Here is an 18432-nt window from a genome sequence, read left to right on the forward strand (position 1 = left end):
TTAAAGTTAAGTAAGTGTTGAACTGATGGAGAACAAGTAGCAACTGTAAATAAGCTGGACTTCAAGATCATTTCTTGCCAGCTATTTGAGTATTTGACCCTTGTCCTTCTTGGCTTATTATATTCAGTAAGGAGGGGACGCCAGGCTGGATCCACAGAGTTGTAAATTCAGCTCTAGGATCTCCAATGAAACTGATTTTCCAGATCAATCTAATCTGAATTTAGGCCTGAATTTTTGAAAATAACCTGCCTTTACTGTCCTGTGGAATGCCTTGGGAGACCCTGTTGATTCTGTTTGCTCACCAGATTTTGATACCATGATCAAGATAGGCTTTCTGAGCTATGATGTGGGAACACTGTATTTCAGTGGTCCCTGCTAGGATGACCAATTCAAGAATGTGCTGTTTGGGGATTATTGCTCTGATCCACAGGACTTGGCATTTGCTCCCTGTGCTTTTTGATGTCTATGTAACCACTATGAGACCTAGAAATGTATGGTGAGGTGTCATCAGTATCCAAGATGACTCAGAGTTCTGCCTCTTCATTAAACTCAGGTGAAGGAGCTAAATCACTAAACCAGGGTTGGACAGAGCACAGTAATGGACTGGATGAGACTCAATGATATGAGATTTAACCTGCACAAGATGGAGTTCTTGTATGTGGCTCATTTTGAAAAACTAAATGATATTCACCATGTACTGGAAGAGGCTATCTCCCCATTCCCTTGGGCCTAGTTTATGGCAAGGCACATAAATCTATAATTGTTTCTAGAGGCACAGGTAGCCTTTGGCTTGGAGCATCATTTAGCAACTTAACCTGATGTATAGGTATTAATAGAATGGGCAGGAATCTATCTTCTCCATCCTGGTTCAGCCAAAGACAATGGAATGTAGAGAAAGTGGGGATGGAGCAAAGGAGGAAGAAAAGGATGGAGTGAGTGGTCTGATTAAAAAAAGAGGGGGTTGGCCAGTTGGGAGAAGACTGATAGCAAGCTTTTCAACCTTTTTATCCTGGAGGAGCCATCCCTTAAAATAATTTTCAGGTCTCAGGAAATGCTGCATAAAATTATTACATCTGCACTTCAAAAAAAAAAATTCTCCTCAATCACAATCTCACAATCCTGGTGGAGAAACCCTGGCTGATAGCATAAAGAGCTAAGAGTTTATGGAAAGGGGCTGTGTGATACAAATTGAAAGTGAATCTACTATGAGAATGTTAGATATTTGGAAAGAGGTCCTGTAAAAAATACCCTCCTCCTCCTTTTCCTTTGTTAATCCACTCCCTGGAACTTTATGTACAGATGACTTAACAGGTCCTGGCAAGGTTATATTATCAACAATGCAATTGGAAGAAATGCACCAGGGCCCTAAGTGACTAGGGGCTGCATGATCCTTCTGGCACTAGACGCACACAAACCAACATAAACACACACAAACATATGTTTCTGCTGTTGTGATATTGTCAGGAGAGAACTGCTTCTGAGGAAAGGAATGAAGATCTCTTCCCAGCTACTGTAGGGTGGAAAGTAATGTTTACTCTACACTAGCCCTATTCTCCAGCTGTGGAACAAGTAAACATTCAGGCAGTGTACTGGTAATACTGCTCTCAGACTCTGGCTTGGATCATACCATCTGGGACTCAGGCAGCAAGGATGCCCAGAACTACCTGCTGCCTTGGTTCTGAAAGGGGAACTACCACACATGAACACAAAGGGGTCCTTCTGAAGCCTTTGAAACTGCTTTACACCCCCATCCTCATTAATCCAGCCATAGGTCTTTGCCACATAAATAGAGAGACATTGGGACATACACACCTGTATAGATATGTTTCTGAAGTCACCTTATTAACATTTAGACTACTTATTAATGGAAATGGAAAAAGTGGGACAGCCTGCTCCTGTATAAAAAAGAAGCATTCTGGGAACTTGTCCTTGCAATTGTTTTGTTTGTTTGTTTTCTTGTTGCATTTATCATGATGTGTTGTGAGAGTCTGCGTTTGCAAATGGTCAGGAAGTCAAGATGGCAAGACTGCTAGATGGCATTGCTCAGTATGATTGTATTATGTCAGCAGTCTGCCTTCTGTTCTGGCAGCCACTTCCTTTCCAGAATCAGTTATATGCATGCATGCGTGTGCATTTTAATGTACACAATTCATAGGACTCTTTTTATCAGATGTTCTGAAAGCCAAATAAATAAGTGTTTGCACCAGAAATAGCTTCTTTTACTGCAGATTACCCAGAGATATGTCAGCACATCCAGATCTCCTGCTTACCCCTGCTGTAGAGATCTGACACTTCAGAGCTGTTAGCATAGTTTGAATAAAAACAAATTTCATGCACCAACAGTTTCTTTCATTAAATATATTTATATATTTATACATTAAATTCTTTTTTCTAGATTAACCCCTAAAATTGGCTTTCCTTGGAGTGAGATCAGAAACATCTCTTTCAATGACAAGAAGTTTGTTATAAAGCCAATTGACAAGAAAGCACCAGTGAGTATAAGTGATGAGCATTCTTTCTGAACTGAGAAGATTAACCTGTGCATTTATTTTAATGCTAACTTCATAATGTTAGTAAACAATGTTTCCCATTATCCTATAGGTTAGCAGAATCTTTATTTAGACTGTGGAATGTAAGAGAATATTATAGAAAAGACTTACTTGTTAATTTGTTTTTCACTGTCTCTAGAGTGATCTTGAAACACTTAAAAATAGCCTTTGTGACTTTATCTCGTATATATTCTTCAGGGACCAGAAGGCAATTCCTCATTAATTCTTCCAAGCAACAAGCTAATGAACTATTCTCTGTATCTGAAGGAAAGATTTCCCACAAGACTTCCAAGTCTAGTTTTTCCAAATAATTTGTATTTCCAAATTGCTTTTTATCACTGATGCTTTTGCAGTTGAGTATGGGATTTTTTAAGTGACTGCTGCAGACTTGTAAATACAAGCATCCTCAAGGCATTTGTGGAGGTGGGGTCTGTTGTTTCACTTGCTCAGAGTGAGGAGCTCTGAATGTAATCTTTGAACAAATGCTGGAATGACTGGTAGAAAACGGATCTCTTCCGGCAGGCATTCCCAAATTGACCTCCTCGGAATGTTCACTCTCCAGTTGGGAACTGTCGTTTTTAATGGTATTTTAAGGTGGGAGGGAGATAGAGAATTGGATTTTATATGTTTTGCTATGTTTTTTACTCGTGGCTTGTTGTGTTTATTTTTATTATTCTTATGTTTGTTGTTACCCGCCTCGATCCAATACAGGGAGAGGCAGGATACTTATTATTATTATTATTATTATTATTATTATTATTATTAGTGAACCAGAGTGAGGACTTTATCAGACATACTGACCATCCAAATGATGTCCCTTCAACAGGAGGTCCATATTGAAAGCTTTTATTTCTATGAGATAAATTGTGTTGGTGGTGGACACTGGTTTAACAAAGTTCAGAACACTCTCTTCTTTTTCATGGATGTATAACCTGCTCATACCTGAAAACAGATTGTGGAATTACATATATTCAGGAAAAGCATAGCTTTTCTCCTACCAGTGTCCTATAAAGACCTGGAACATTCTTTCACTGCAGAAACATGTAAAGGATTGTTACAGAAATCAGCTTGGCCTAGTCAAAAGCATTGTTGTCTATAGTTTATATGCTTCTGTTTCACACTATAAATCACCAGTGGAGCTTTGGGTTCAGATTTGGTCTGGTTCACTTTGGATGTTTTCTAAAGTTGTCCACATCTGCCTGATTCAATTTGGGATTTATTCAGATCCAAAATACTCCTCTACTATATAGACACTGGATTCCCAAAAATTCTGAAAACCTTATTCCTTTTGTGTAGTGCTTTGGGAGGATAAAAAAGATGCCTTATTTAGCTAATAAAAAACTGAACATTGTTTAAGGAATAAAAGTGAGCCAGTGCAGGAATATTAATTGTACTAGGAAGTTTGGCTTTCAGTCCTATATCATAAACTTACTGAATAGCCTTGGGCAAGTCATTGTTTATCTCAGTCTAAACTACTTCATATGATTGCTGTAAGGATAACTTCATATCCATCACTGTGAGCTCCTGATACAGAACTATAAATAAGAAGATAATGCAGTTTTGCAGTTCATAGAAATCTGGTTGGCAAAATGCAGGTTTACTCTGGTAGCAACTTGTGCCTAGTTTATTCAAGTGTAAAGCAGAGTAATAGGTGTAAAGCAGATTGTTGCAGAACAACCTGAGGCTGACCATAGCAATAGCAAGTACATTTCTATACTATTTAGCACTGTACTAAGCAGTTTACAAAATATAGGCTAATTGCCCCCAACAAGCTGGGTACTCATTTTAGCAACCTGCAGAAGAATGCCAAGCTGAGTTGACCCCGAGCCCCTGGCTGGTATTGAATTCACGTTGTGATCTGTGAGTGAGTGGCTGCAGGACATGCATTTAACCACTGTGCCACCATCAAGTGCATTAAGTAATAAATATCTTATGAAGCCACCCACCATCACCACACCATAAAAAGATCTAAGAATTAAGAGTTGGAGGTAAAACAAAAACACATCACATTGTGCAGAAGCATTATTTATCATGTTGCTATATAATATATAGTCACATACAGAGTGACAGCTTTGTTTTCTGCCATCATATGAATTGCTGATGCCAGTTTTCTGAAGTTTCATCCTCTTATGGCTCTGTAAGTGGTGATAGTACCACTTTACTGGTGCAGCATGCCCCTTGAGGAAGATTAGTCACATCTGTTGGCAGTTGTGAAAACTGCTGAGTATCCTAAATATTAATTAGAGCATTATTGGAAAAAAATTGGTCTATAAACACTTCTGTTATTCCAATTTTCTTCTATAATAGCTTCAAAATCTAATCTTTTGTTTGTACAGTTTTTCTTCTCTCCTTGGTGCTCAGATCTCTTAAATATTTGATACCTTCCACTGCTTACTTTCAAGCCTAGTCACATATGAACATTTCAGAGAATGATTTTAAGGAAGTGGTGTTATGGCATTTACTGAAAAGATCAGATTGAAGAATTATTAATGCATTTAAGCTGTTGAAATAAACATTCATAGACATGTTACAGGAAAAGAACAAGAGCCTCATACAATTAAACACATAAATCACTGTTAATGTGTTACTACCTGGATTTTCCATTACAAAGAACTAAGGACCAAGTGAGTGGACTAGAAAAGCTGCAAGATAAGAATACTTATGCCTATGCACTTTTTGACCTGTTCGTTGTACATCTTGTTTTTTTCTGTGTAGGACTTTGTGTTTTATGCCCCTCGTCTAAGAATTAACAAGAGAATCCTGCAGCTGTGCATGGGAAATCATGAGCTGTACATGCGCCGTAGGAAACCTGATACCATTGAGGTCCAACAGATGAAAGCCCAGGCCCGTGAAGAGAAGCACCAGAAACAGCTGGAAAGGTATGGGGGTGGCAGGAAAGTAATGTCCCAACTGAATGAAGAAAGTGGCTGGACTTAAGTCTGTTGCCCAGCAAAAGTTGGAACAGATGGAGATTGCTGACTCTGGTAAAATGGCACAAAAGCATGTTTAGGAGTCAAGAAAAATCATTGAACTGCCACAGTTGGTTTTCTTACTACATGTATGTGGTTACATACATGCACACACATTGAACCTAAGAAGAGTAGCATAATGTAAATGTTACTGCAACATTAAAAATGTCTTTAGTATTAGCATGGCAAGTCTGACCAAGATAACTTTAAACTAAATCCTTGGGGGAGTTGGAGATGCTAACTCAAACATCAGTCCAGAGGCAAGCCCAAAGGCAAACATCAGCCCAAACATAAGGGGGAGAAGCAGTGGGAAAGAATGGAATCCACAGAAAAACTGACAGTAAATTAATAGGTTAAGACAAACAAAGATAACTATACACAAATGCAGAGAGTTTGGGAAACAAGGAAGATGAGAGTCTGAAGTCCTAGTGCAGAAAAGTAAATATGACTTCACAGGCACAACAGAGACCTGGTGGGATGATTCCCATGATTGGACTATTACAATTGAAAAATAATGTGTTAAAAGAGGAGTGGGAGTAGCATTATATGTCAAAGACAAATTCACTTATACAGAAATTCATGAAAGTGATCAGAATGAACCAGTTGAGAGCATTTGGGTAAAAATAAATAGAGAAATAAGTAAATGCAACATTGTGGTAAGAGTTTACTACAGGCAACCAAAACTGAGCATAGGTTGAACATGAACCAGCAAAGGGGGTGAATGCTATCTTAGCCTGCATTAACTGAAGCATAGTTTCCAAGATGAGAGAAGCAGTAGTCCAACTATGTTCTGTGCTGGTCAAGCCTCATCTGGAGTACTGTGTTCAGTTCTGAGTCCCTCATTTTAAGAACAATATTAAGTTGGTACAGATTCAGAGAAGGGCAATAAGGATGATAAGAGATATGGAGCAAACAACATATGAGGAAAGGTTGAAGGAGCTGAACATGTTCAATTTGGTGAAGAAAACAGTGAGGGGTGACATGATTGCACTTTATAAATACCTCAAGGGCTGTGACAAAGAGGTGGGGGCAGGCCTGTTCTCTGCTGCCACAGAAGGTAGGACCAGGTCTAATGGTTTGAGGTTACAGAAGAGTAGATTTCAACTGAATATTAGAAGGAACTTCTTGACAGTAAAATCAGTTCAGCAATGGAACCAATTGCCTAGAGAGGTTGTGGAGTCTCCATGCTGAACATCTTCAAAAAGAGGCAGAACAGCCACATGTTGCCGTTGCTGTAGCTGGACATCTTGTTCTGGGGTGGGGTTCGACTCAGTGGCCCATAGCAGACCTTCCAATCTATGATTCTTTGACTCTCTCCCAGCATGATTTTATCTCAGTGCTTTAGAGAAGTATCTTGAGAAATCCAGTTGAGAGAGATATTGAGAGAGTGAGTGAAATCTTCTTCCTTTACTAGGAACTATGCCTTTATGCTAGGGATGCGATGGCTTAGTAATTAAGATGCCAATTGTGATGATCATAAGGTCAGAAGGTTGGCCGTTTGAGGCCCAAGTGCTGCATGATGGGCTGAGCTCCCATCACTAGTCCTATCTTCTGCCAACCTAGCAGTTTGAAGGCATGCAGATGCAAGTGAATAAATAGGTACCACTTTGGTGAGAATGTAACATGCTGGCCACATGACCACACTGGCTCTTCGGCTTAGTAACGGAGTTGAGCACTGCCACCTACAGTCAGTTACCACTAGACATTCATGTCAAGGAGACACCTTTACAATTACCTTTATGCCTTTAAAGCTTAGGATAAACTATATTCATCAACCATTTTTTGTTGTTGGGTTTTTAACTGTTTCAGTCATGTTTTTTAGTTGGGTTTTTAACTGTTTCTATCATGTTTTTAATAACGTTGACATTTAATTCATTTTAAACTTTTGTAAATTAATGTTTTAACTGGATCTTTTAAAAATTATTGTAAGCTGTTTTGAATCCCATTTTGAAAGAAAGGCAGGATATAAGTGCAATAAATGAATGATAATAATCTTGAAAACTGAAAAATGGCTATAGTCCTGCGAAAGGCCAAGTTACCTGCTCACATCCTTCTAAATTTATTTCTGGTTTCTTTGTATGAAGCTTGTGTCTTCTAATCATTGCTGCTTCCCTGAGTGACAAAAATCAACCACTGACTAATTGAGAAGAGTGGTTGTTATGTGTTCAGTATTCTTTGGTGCTAATTACTGGAAAATCACAAAAGATAAAAGCTATTAACTCCAGTGTAGATGTGATCTTATAGATTAAGAAAACTTTGTAACTCCTGAGAGTCTACAGAAAAATATTTTTATATCCTCATAGGCAACAGCTAGAAAATGAAAAGAAGAAAAGAGAAACTATTGAAAAGGAGAAAGAGCAAATGCTAAGGGAGAAAGAAGAGCTGATGATGAGACTGCAAGAGTATGAACAGAAGACACAGAAAGCAGAAAAAGGTGCTTGCTTGCTTGCATTCATTCATTAATTCATTCAACAATTTTTCTCAGATCTGCTTAAGGATTTAGTCTAGCTATGTGTTTTTATATTACAGTCAGCCCTTCTTATACACGGATTTGTTATACACAGATTCAAGCATACACGGTTTGAAAATGTTCCAAAAAAGTATAAATTTCAATGATCAAACCTTGATTTTCCATTTTTTATAAGAGACACCATTTTGCTCTGCCATTATATTTAATGGGACTTGAGCATACACGGATTTTGTTATACACGGGGGATCTTGGAACCAAACACCAGCGTATAACAAGGGTCCACTGTACTACTATTCCATGCCTGTTCAAAATGTGCTATTCCATGCCTGTTAATCAGGTTTCCTGGTTAACAGAAATATGTAGAGAACTTCACAGAATATGGTAACCACTAGGGATAGTGGGCTGGTAATCCATTCATCTTAGTTTTAGTTTTCAAATCCTACCAGAAATGTACACTTCTTTTCCTTCCCTTAGTAGCCCAGACCACCAGCATTTTCATTGTCTCAGCTGCTTTCCTCCCTTCCCAGGGCTTGAGGTTTTGACTTTAAAAACATTAAAAATTAAGTTCATCTTCATGGTCCACAAACCAGATGTAAATCTTAAGAATGTTTCAAAAAGCTGTGATCATTCATTTCCCCAGCAGGCCACCAGTAAAATTTGAAATGGCACCTGCTGCTTTCCTTTATAGCTTGATTTAGATGGGCCAACATCTATCTGTACATGAGACTGTGACAGCCAAATGGATAACATGACCTCCTTTTAACCTGTGCTAGTCTGAAACTCTACAATATGCAAATTTCTTGCATTCATATGTGGCATAATGCAAATATGGCAACAATTTATCTTCAAAGAGGGAGTGGCTTGCATACAATGTAAATCAACAATTGCTGGTATTGAAGAAATCAGGTGTACGTGGAGGATGCTGAGTTGGCTTAGTTCTTTTATGATGTTGGACATCATTCAAAAACCCAACATTTCATTCATAATTTAGCCTTTTATTTTATTTTTCAGAGCTCTCAGACCAAATCCAAAAAGCCAGGCAGCTGGAAGATGAAAGGAAAAGGGCTCAGGAGGAAGCTGAGCGTCTGGAGAATGAGCGTTTGGCCGCCCTGCAAGCCAAGGAGGAACTGGAAAAGCAAGCTGTTGACCAGATGAAGAGCCAGGAGCAGCTGGTATGCATTCAAGACATTTGAGAGCTAAACATGAAAACTTGTATTAATGTTAGCAAAACAGGCTTGGCTTAATGTTATACTGTGATGTAGTGAGAAGTTACTGGCCAGTTTTGAAATGATTTGTAAAGTATTTCTAAATAACAAGGTTTTCAAAGTATTTCTTAAGGAAAATATTGTGTAGAATAGACTACAATAGTCCAATCTTGATGTTAGTAGGGCACACAGAATCATGGGCACATGTGTTCTCCATTCCATTGAAGAAATTTGGCAGCAATGCCCAGACCCAGAATGAATTCAAGACTAGAAATTTGATTTTTCAAGGGAAGGACAACACCACCAAAAACTGCCCATTTCCTCGGCCAGCTGACTATGGAGGCATTCACGCTTATATTTTTGTTCCCTGGAGATCTGGATCTCCAGGGTGATGCAATCTCAGAGTCATGCTCTCACTGCATTTTATGTCCCCAAATCTCTCAGAGGAAATTTAAACCTTGTCCCTGTTCACACTGAACCCACTGGAAAGAAAATGGTGCTGTCGCCATTTTCAGTGCTGCTGCCAAGCAGCCAGGATCAACTCGGTAGCGTATTGACACTACCAAAAATCCAGATCGCTCAGGCACTTTTTAAAAAGACACAGTAAGAGACCCGGTGTCAAATGCATGGGGTTAAGTGGGGTTGTTTTTTTCATCCCCCTGGCAAATGGTACCAGGTGCATTCGGGGCCACTGTGAACATCACAGAAATAACCCAATTTTACACCGGGTTATTTCTGTAGTGTGAATGGGGCCTAGAAGTGCTTTTGCATTGTCTGATTGCTTTGATTGAGAGTTCTTGCATAGCAAGGGTTGGACTGGATGGCCCTTGTAACCTCTTCCAACTCTACAGTTCTGTGGCCCCATACAGACAAGCCAAAATAAAGCTGCTTCGGGTCACTTTGGAGGTATGCTGTATAATTGACACATGTGTCCTTAGAGTTTGGAAGCCATGCCAAAGCCACACTCCAGTCCTAAGGACTGGAGCACGGCTTTGGTGCAGCTTCTGGCCTCTTAAGATATGTGTGTAATTTAAGCAGCATACCTCCAAAGTGACCCGAAGCAGCTTTATTTTGGCCTGTCTGTATGGGGCCTGTGATTCTATGATTCTATGAATTATGTTGATTCTTCTTCTCTTTATCAAACAAGGCTACAGAGCTTGCAGAATACACAGCTCGAATTGCACTTCTGGAAGAGGCAAGAAAACGCAAAGAGAATGAAGTGGAAGAATGGCAGCACAGGGTAAGTGTGGAAGGAGTTACATATGTAGAGGTTTAGCATTCTGTCCCTCTTCACAAATCCACTAATATGATCTTCTATTTCAGTACCATTAATCTGAGGGCTAGTCTTTACTAGGGGCAAAATGCTTGGACACCTACCCTGGAGCCACCCCACATACCTTTCCTCTGCAGGGACATCAGGTGGATTGTCTACAGTATCCAACTATCCCTGCGGAATTTCCTGGGTTACTTGCCATCCCCGCCACCACTGCCTTTCAAGGCCAGGACAGATCCTGGCAGGTGCCACCATTTTATGTCTGGACCACTTCCTGGCCCAAACAATGAAGTTTTTCCCTCCTCCTCTCTCAGCAGTGCTACCTCCACTAGTGTACTTACCAGGTCTGAGGCAAATGAGTGCCCAGGATGTGATTTGGGCACCTTGTCTCACCTTATAAGCAAGCAGCTGTGAGCTGGTGGTGGTGGCACTGCTGGGGAAGGAAAGAAAGACCTCATATTCAGGTCCAGGAACTGTCCCAGACATATAAGTGGCAATGTCTGTCAGGGTAAACTCCGGAGAAAACTCCAGATTGTAAAAACCCTGAATCTGGGGCAGATGGGGCCATGTGTTATGTGATCTTATCTCCCCAGATTTGGAGGGAGGGTGGGGTTTATGGTTTGTAAAGTAGTGTAGACAGGCCCTGAGATTTGAGATGGCATTGTCCCATATAGAATAATAGTTTTTGTTAGTTTATAGTAACATAAGAAAATCTGTGCTGGATGTGATCAAAGGTTTATCAAAGGGATAGTGAACCTTTGCCCATCCAAATATTTTGGACTTCAACTTCCAGAAGCCTTACCTAGCAGGACCAATACAAATTATAGTTCAAAACATGTGGAAAGCATCCCTGATTTCCCCAGTCCATGATTTTTGTTCACACAATGGCCAATTAAATGCTAATGGGAAGCCCACATGCTGGGCAGGATTGTGGTAGCACCTTCCACTTGGTTTCTGAAGCAGCTGATAGTGAGAGGCATTCTATTACTGGAATAGTGTATAGCCATCATAACTGATGGGAGTGCTTTTTCCTCCATAAATTTCTGGTCCCATTCTAAAGCCATTCAAATTATGGCCGTTGCAGGCAGCCATACCTTGTAGTAGTAAATTCCATAATTCAACAGTGAAGCCGCCATAGAGTAAACATGAGGACTGTGTTGATAGTGCTACAATCTATTTATTTAAGGGTTTTCTACCTGATCCTACATGCAAGCTTCAAAGTAGTTGAGTTTTAAACAAGACATTTGCAAAACTGCATCATAAAAGCTAATGATAAAGCTGAGGCTAGGTGCAGCCTGTTATAATGGCATTGGACTGTAGTGCAGGTTTGGAGTTTTGTCTGTTTGCCGCCATTCTTCGGTCTGCAATCCTGTGCACAGTTATCCAGGAATAACCCAGTATGATTAATGGGACTTGCTTCTGAGTAGACATGCTTAGAAGTTTAGCATTTGACTACTATTAGTTTGAAAATACCACCTTCTACAGAGAAACAGAGCCAGTGTGGTATAATGGTTTGAGTGTTGGACTATGACTCTGGAGACCAGTGTTGAATTCCTAGCTTGGCCATGAAACCCACTGGATGACCTTGAGCACATCCCATGCTCTCAGTCTCAGGGGAAAGCAATAGCAAATTTCCTCTGAAAACAAAATTTTGTATCTCTTTTTTCTCTTCTATATTTTGAATTGCAATTAACTAGATTCCTAATATACTGTAAGTATGCTGTAACAGTTCTGTTTCCTGATGTCACTTTTATAGGCTAAGGAAGCCCAAGAAGATCTTGTAAAAACAAAAGAGGAACTACACTTGGTGATGACTGCTCCTCCTCCACCACCACCACCTGTTTATGAGCCAGTGAACTACCATGTCCATGATAACTTTCAAGATGAAGGAACAGAGTCCTCCGGCTACAGTGCAGAATTCTCCAGTGAAGGCATATTGGATGATCGCAATGAGGAGAAACGGATTACTGAAGCAGAGAAAAATGAACGTGTGCAAAGACAGCTGAAGGTAAGATTTTCAGGCCTCCATAGTTGAAAATGACAGTTTAGTCAAGAGATTGTTCAAGTGTATGGTTGCCTCATCCAGCGTTTTAGGAGATTAGGAGAATTGTGGTATGTATTGTGGAATTGTCAGGCTGCTCTAATAGTTCTCTGCTGAAGTTGCCTTAAGATTAATAAGAAAAGGGCCAGAGGAATGGATTGAATGGATGGGCCTCTCCCTTGTCAGAGTCTAAGTACCTTGTTATAATTCACTCCTCAGTTTCTTTATGCCTGTTTAACACTGTCTTTAAATACTGCATAGACGCTGACTGATGAACTAGCCCAGGCCAGAGATGAGAACAAGAAGACACAAAACGACCTCATCCACACAGAGAACATGCGACAAGGACGTGACAAGTACAAGACACTGAGGCAGATCCGGCAAGGCAACACAAAGCAAAGAATTGATGAGTTTGAGGCTATGTAAATACCCCAACACAAGACTCTGGGAAAGACAGCTTTTGAATGCTGACTTTTTTTTCTTTCTGAAGGGTTACTGGACATTCATAACAACAACAAAAAAAGCCCCCAAGTCTTCACCTTATCAAATGCTACCTGAATCTAGCAGAAGCAGCGATCAACTTTTGAGTATATCGGAATAGCTGCCACAGAGTTTCAATCAAATTTTGGTCATGTCCTAGTGCCAAAAGGCCTCTTAGAATTGCTCATCCCCCACATATGTTCACAGTGTGCTTCTTAAGTACAGGCATCTCTACAATGGCAGTTAAGTTCAGATCTGGGGCTGAGGCACTGTTAGTTTGTTGTGCCATCTTCCTTGTTTTTAAACACCACATGTAATTCACCATTGTAAAGGTCTCCAGATTGTCCATCACTTCCCCTCACCCCTTAGCATTTGTCCCTCTTGTAGGAATGTAGGTGGAAACCACTTAAACATAGGCCTGAGGAAACCTTTTAATAGCACTGTTGTATTGAAGAGGCACCCAAAGTGATCACTCAAAAGAAATACAGCACAGGCACACTTGGTTGCCTTTCTTGCATGGGATAGTCAGGGATATTGTTGGCCTTCAATATTATTGAAGAGTGGTACTCCAGCTTAACCAATCAGCTGTAATGTAGTATTTATATATATACCTTTGTTAAGTGAGATATATAATTCTAGTTTGAAAAGGGAGGTGAAAATGCTTTTGCTCTGTATATTTTGTTACTACTTTCAGACTTGATGTTAAAAGAATAATATGTAAAAGAATTAAACAATATCTCTTAGTTTCTGGGTTGAGACAGCGTACGAAACTGATTATGATCTAGAAAATATTTGTAAAGATTTTTTTTTACTTTAATTGAACATTGTGATACATGCCTATGATTCAGTATATACAACTTCGCTGTACCTATTTTTTCTAACAAATTTTCTAATTTTTTAAAATGATCTAGTTTCAGACTCCAACCATGAAGGGACTTTGTCAGCGTTTTATTTTCTCATTTAAAGAGAATTTACATGGATTTCTTCCACTCCCTAAATGTATCCATCCCAGTCTTTGGAAATTTACTAGAATGTCAATACAGTACATCATTATCTCTGTTCCACATACAACTCCCTATGCTGCTTTATATTCGAAAGTTTAAACCTTTGTATCCTGATAACAGTGTTGTGGGATTTGTTTTTGTGCAATTCACCCACAAATAAAATCTGCAAGGCAACATGATTTTGAAGTTTTGTGTGAATTTTTTTCCCTTTAAGAAATAATCTCTTCTCCTTTCATAATATTTAAATATGGTATTAGAATAACCAAAGAAGAAAGTGAATAACACAAACTCATTTCCCCATTTCTAAATGAACAAACATTACAATTAACTGTAGTGCATGTTCATCGGTGATACAGAGTAGACATGAGTTCAGTCTGTGGTTAAAAGGGTTTTGGATAACAAGACTTACTTGCCTTCTACACAAGGGAGCTGGTGCCAGTCAGACAATAATTGGGTAAGTGGTATTGGTTAGATTGCCACATAACTGAGCAAGTTCAGCTGTAAACAAATGCCAGCTTTCCCAAAAGTAGTGTGTGTATTTCATTCCAAACCCCTGCTAACTCTGCCTGGTGATAAATGATCTACAGATAAATGATCTTGCTCATTTTGTAAATTAAGGATACAATAAAGAAATTATTTTTCACTTATGTTTTGTGGAAAAGATTGTGTGTATGAGCCAGTGTGGTGTAGTGAACTGAGCTATGACTCTGGAAAGCAAGATTCAAATCCCTGTTTAGTAATGGAAATCCACTGGATGAACCTGGGCACATCACACACATTCAGCCTCAAAGGAATTGCACTGGAAAAACCCCTCTGAAGAAACTTGCCAATAAAACCCCACGATAGGGTCACCTTAGGATCACCATAAATCAGAAACAACTTGAAGACAAATACAACAACAGATATATATGTGCACCCATTGGCGTGAGTACTAGCCATCTTTCATAAACATGGAACAGCAGGGGAGGATGATCTCTGTGAGGTGGGTGACCATTTCTTCCTGCTTCTTCCCGTTCAACCAGTTTCCAATCAATAATTTATCCCATGACTGCTAAATTTGCCCTGGAGTCTTTGCTGAGAAACTTCGCCAAAAGACTTTTGATAGTTTAAAGAATGTCTGTTGCTTTTTTCCAATCCACATATTAGGGACAATTTCAGAAAAATACTGAGATAGGATTTACCTTTCCAGAGACCATGTTGACTCTTTTTCAACAGAGTGTGTTCTAAATGTTTGACACTTTTATCGTTCATAACACTTTCTGTCAATATACCCAGAAAAGATATTAATCTAACCAGCCTGTAAAATCTCCCCTTTGAAAATTCTGATTTAAAAAAAATCTGGTGTTATTCTGGCTAATCTCCAGTCCTCCAAGTGCATCCCCACAATCCATCACTAGTCATATAGATGGAGCTGTTCCCTTCAGAAACCCCTCCCCTGACTACAGCTGTTGCTGTTGGGGGAAGACAGCTTGCACAGTGAGTTACTGAATACCTCCTTTTGCATCATCTGAAAAATGTAAGCACAGCTGCAACTTCCAGCTAAGCTTTTGTATGTTACCAACAGAACGCAGTCTTATATATTTAAAGTAGCATGCAGATTAAAGTTTAATATACTTAAAAGAGTCAGCTCTTTAGTTGCTTAGTCTGTTCTTGGACTTAGTCTTTGAAATCTGTAAAAAAAACAGTGCAATCATGGACATGGATTGGTGTTACTTGGAATCAAAATGAGCATAATTGAATTCCCAGTCTAATCTCACAATTGTTTGCTTTGTGGTTGGAGGTTCCTATTCCTGAGTTGCCTAAGATATCCAACCAGTTCCTCAGACACAGCGATGATCTTTGTAAGAGATTTTTAAAAATACATAGTCTGCCTCTGTTTCACTCCCAACTTACCTAAAAAAGAGAGACCTTAGAGATCTTACTTTGTTTCTTTGTGACTTTTATTTTTCAGGGTTAAAATTCTTACTTGTCTGGGCAAGGCAATGACAAATGCTATGAACAGATTTTCCTCTGCTCTTAAACCAGGAGACATTTTGTACGTGACTGTTCATACTTTAAATGCAGGAGCATTAGGATACAGCATAAGTGTTATGTCCGTCCATGTGTTTGGGCTGTTCAGCATTTTTTCCCACTGAAGGCATGCTTGGGAGGTTGTACCCACATTGCCAGTGGGTATATCTGCAACAGAAGAAAGTGAGAATGAACTATCTTGTTTCTGTCCATTTAATTGCTCTGATTTACCCTGGATAGCCCAATATTTCATATCCATACACTTTTCATCTTGCAGTATTTGTAGTCACATTATGGCTTCAAAACAGCATATCTAAGTTAAAAAAAACTTAGCTGTTCCTGTGTTTCATGTTTACACGCAAACTGAAAAGAAAGGAAAGCAAAACTCTGATTTCTACCCAACCCCCTCTTTTAAAGAAATGACATTTCTATGTCTTTGTGGCAAGGGAAATTGTTTGTAAAATGCCTTTGCTAGAAAACTGCCATTTTAAAACAGGATATTTAGAACTAGTTCTTAGAAACTAATGGTGACTAAAGCAATAATGTCTTTGAAACTTGCTCAGACAATAATTTCACAGAATGCCACAAGTTGCAAGCACAAGTACAATCTGTATCTATTGTGTATTGATAGGAGACCAAAGCATATGTCTTGACTATATCTTTCCAAACTTCTTTGGAGCTCAAAACATAAAGATGCTGAAGTGCAGAGATCCAGGGACACTTCATGTCCCTTACCAGGAGCCACTTCACATTATACAATTACAACACTATCATTCCACTTTAATTGCCATAGCAATTAAGCTATGGGATCCTAGGGATTCTAGTTTGATGAGGCTCTACAGCTCTCTGGCTGAGAATTCTAATTACCACTCCCTAAGCTACAAATCCCAGGATTCCTTAGGATGTTGCCATGGCAGTTAAAGTGGAATCATAGTGCTATAATTGGTTCGTATGAAGGCTCTCTAGTTTGATTATCCTCTTTCTGTGATAGAAGTCCATCGAGAAAGCAAGGGAAGAGAGGATACTCACTGGATGACATCTTGCTAGAGATATATGTAAGTGTAAGTCCACCTTTCACCTGCATATGTCTTTTTCCTCATTGTGGGTGAGGTTGGTATTCTCTTCCATTGTATGCAAAACCAAGGCCTACTCCTCAAGACTTGTCATTTTGCTATGCTACCCCCCCCCCCCCCCCGCCGGTTATTCTTTAGCTGGTAGAGGAGGATCATGGAAGTGTCTGGCTATGTTCCACAGCTAGATGCTGACATCATCTGCTGAGACCCCAGAGGAAGATGTCATCAGTCAGCATCTGGCTGTGAGGCATAGTCAGATGTTTCACTGACCTCTCCCCCAGCTATGGCATGGCCATTCAGAGAGGCTATCACAGCAAAACCATGCATACTGGGGTTGGCAAGCAGGCAGCCATAGCAAAATTCCACCTGCAAAATATTCATGCTATGTCGGACAGTGCAGGATCTTGGTGTCTTACTTGGATCGCTAGATGGCTAAATAGGTGAACAATACATTCAAGGCCATCTCCCACAGTACACGTGTTGCTGTAGCTGCTACCACCCAATTTACAGACATATTTCATACTGCTTACTACATAATTGGGTTTGGAGCAGTGTAAAGTCTTTTTGCCTAACCAGTTTTTAACTAGATAGGTCTCTAAGCAGTGGGAAAAGGCTACCTCACCAGAAAGAGAGTGTCTAGCTGGATGCAAAGCAAGCTGAGAGTAATTCCAATTAGTGTTGCTAATGGCATGTCAGTGTTCCTCTTTTCCTTTGCTTGTTTGCCAAGGAAGAGGCCATTCTAAGGGAGACCCAGAACAAGGAATAATAATGCAGAAGACAATGGGTTAATTCAGCAAGCCACAAGTAGGTCAGTGATTCTCCATGTGTACTGCACGCTACAGTAGGATGATGCTGAGTCTCACTGGGGAAGTTAGTCTTCCATAAGGACTCCCTCCTGGGATGTGTGCTGACCAGGCTGGAGGCAGAACAGTAATACGTTTTGTCAAAGGGCTGTGCTAAGAACCAATAGGGCAGCCTTTTGGGTTCTCTGTATCTTTCATTTAAGATGCAATGTGCCCCCATGCTGACATTTAAAAATGCTTCACATAGCGTCATGCTGCTGCTGCTGCTGCTGCAACCACAGCGAGAAAGTCTTTGCCCTCCACCTTATTTGTACATACCCTCCGATATACATGGTCAAGCAACATCAGAGTAGGGTCTGTTGGAAGTGAACAGGAATCAATGCTTGTTTCTTTAGTAATTAGGGATAGAGAGGGAACTTTCTGAAGAGCATGTCTTATTTTCTCACTCTATACTCATTGACCTGTGTAACTGAAGCCTTTTCTATGTCCTGCCTGCAGAGGTCAGTTCTTTCCTCTCTTTTCTTCTCAGAAAGTTAGTGTCCGTGCCTTACAAGC

General features: G+C 39.8%; 2 protein-coding genes across 2 annotated transcripts in view; one reads left to right on the top strand and one right to left on the bottom strand.

Annotated features, from left to right (window-relative positions):
• EZR (ezrin) overlaps window positions 1-14170 on the top strand; it is a 50132-nt gene extending 35962 nt beyond the window's left edge. The window contains exons 8-14 of the mRNA XM_089530115.1: window positions 2396-2492; window positions 5265-5428; window positions 7822-7952; window positions 9000-9160; window positions 10341-10433; window positions 12223-12474; window positions 12769-14170. Of these exons, the coding sequence (XP_089386241.1) occupies window positions 2396-2492; window positions 5265-5428; window positions 7822-7952; window positions 9000-9160; window positions 10341-10433; window positions 12223-12474; window positions 12769-12933 (1063 nt within the window). The 3' untranslated portion in view covers window positions 12934-14170. The remainder of the gene's footprint in view (window positions 1-2395; window positions 2493-5264; window positions 5429-7821; window positions 7953-8999; window positions 9161-10340; window positions 10434-12222; window positions 12475-12768) is intronic.
• Window positions 14171-15924: 1754 nt separating this feature from the next.
• SYTL3 (synaptotagmin like 3) overlaps window positions 15925-18432 on the bottom strand; it is a 43791-nt gene continuing 41283 nt past the window's right edge. The window contains exon 17 of the mRNA XM_089528434.1: window positions 15925-16169. Within this exon, the coding sequence (XP_089384560.1) occupies window positions 16039-16169 (131 nt within the window). The 3' untranslated portion in view covers window positions 15925-16038. The remainder of the gene's footprint in view (window positions 16170-18432) is intronic.

Source organism: Sceloporus occidentalis, unplaced genomic scaffold (assembly GCF_023333645.1).
Source record: "Sceloporus occidentalis isolate IW3139 unplaced genomic scaffold, rSceOcc1.0.p SCAF_6, whole genome shotgun sequence".
NCBI classification, from domain to species: Eukaryota; Metazoa; Chordata; class Lepidosauria; order Squamata; family Phrynosomatidae; genus Sceloporus; species Sceloporus occidentalis.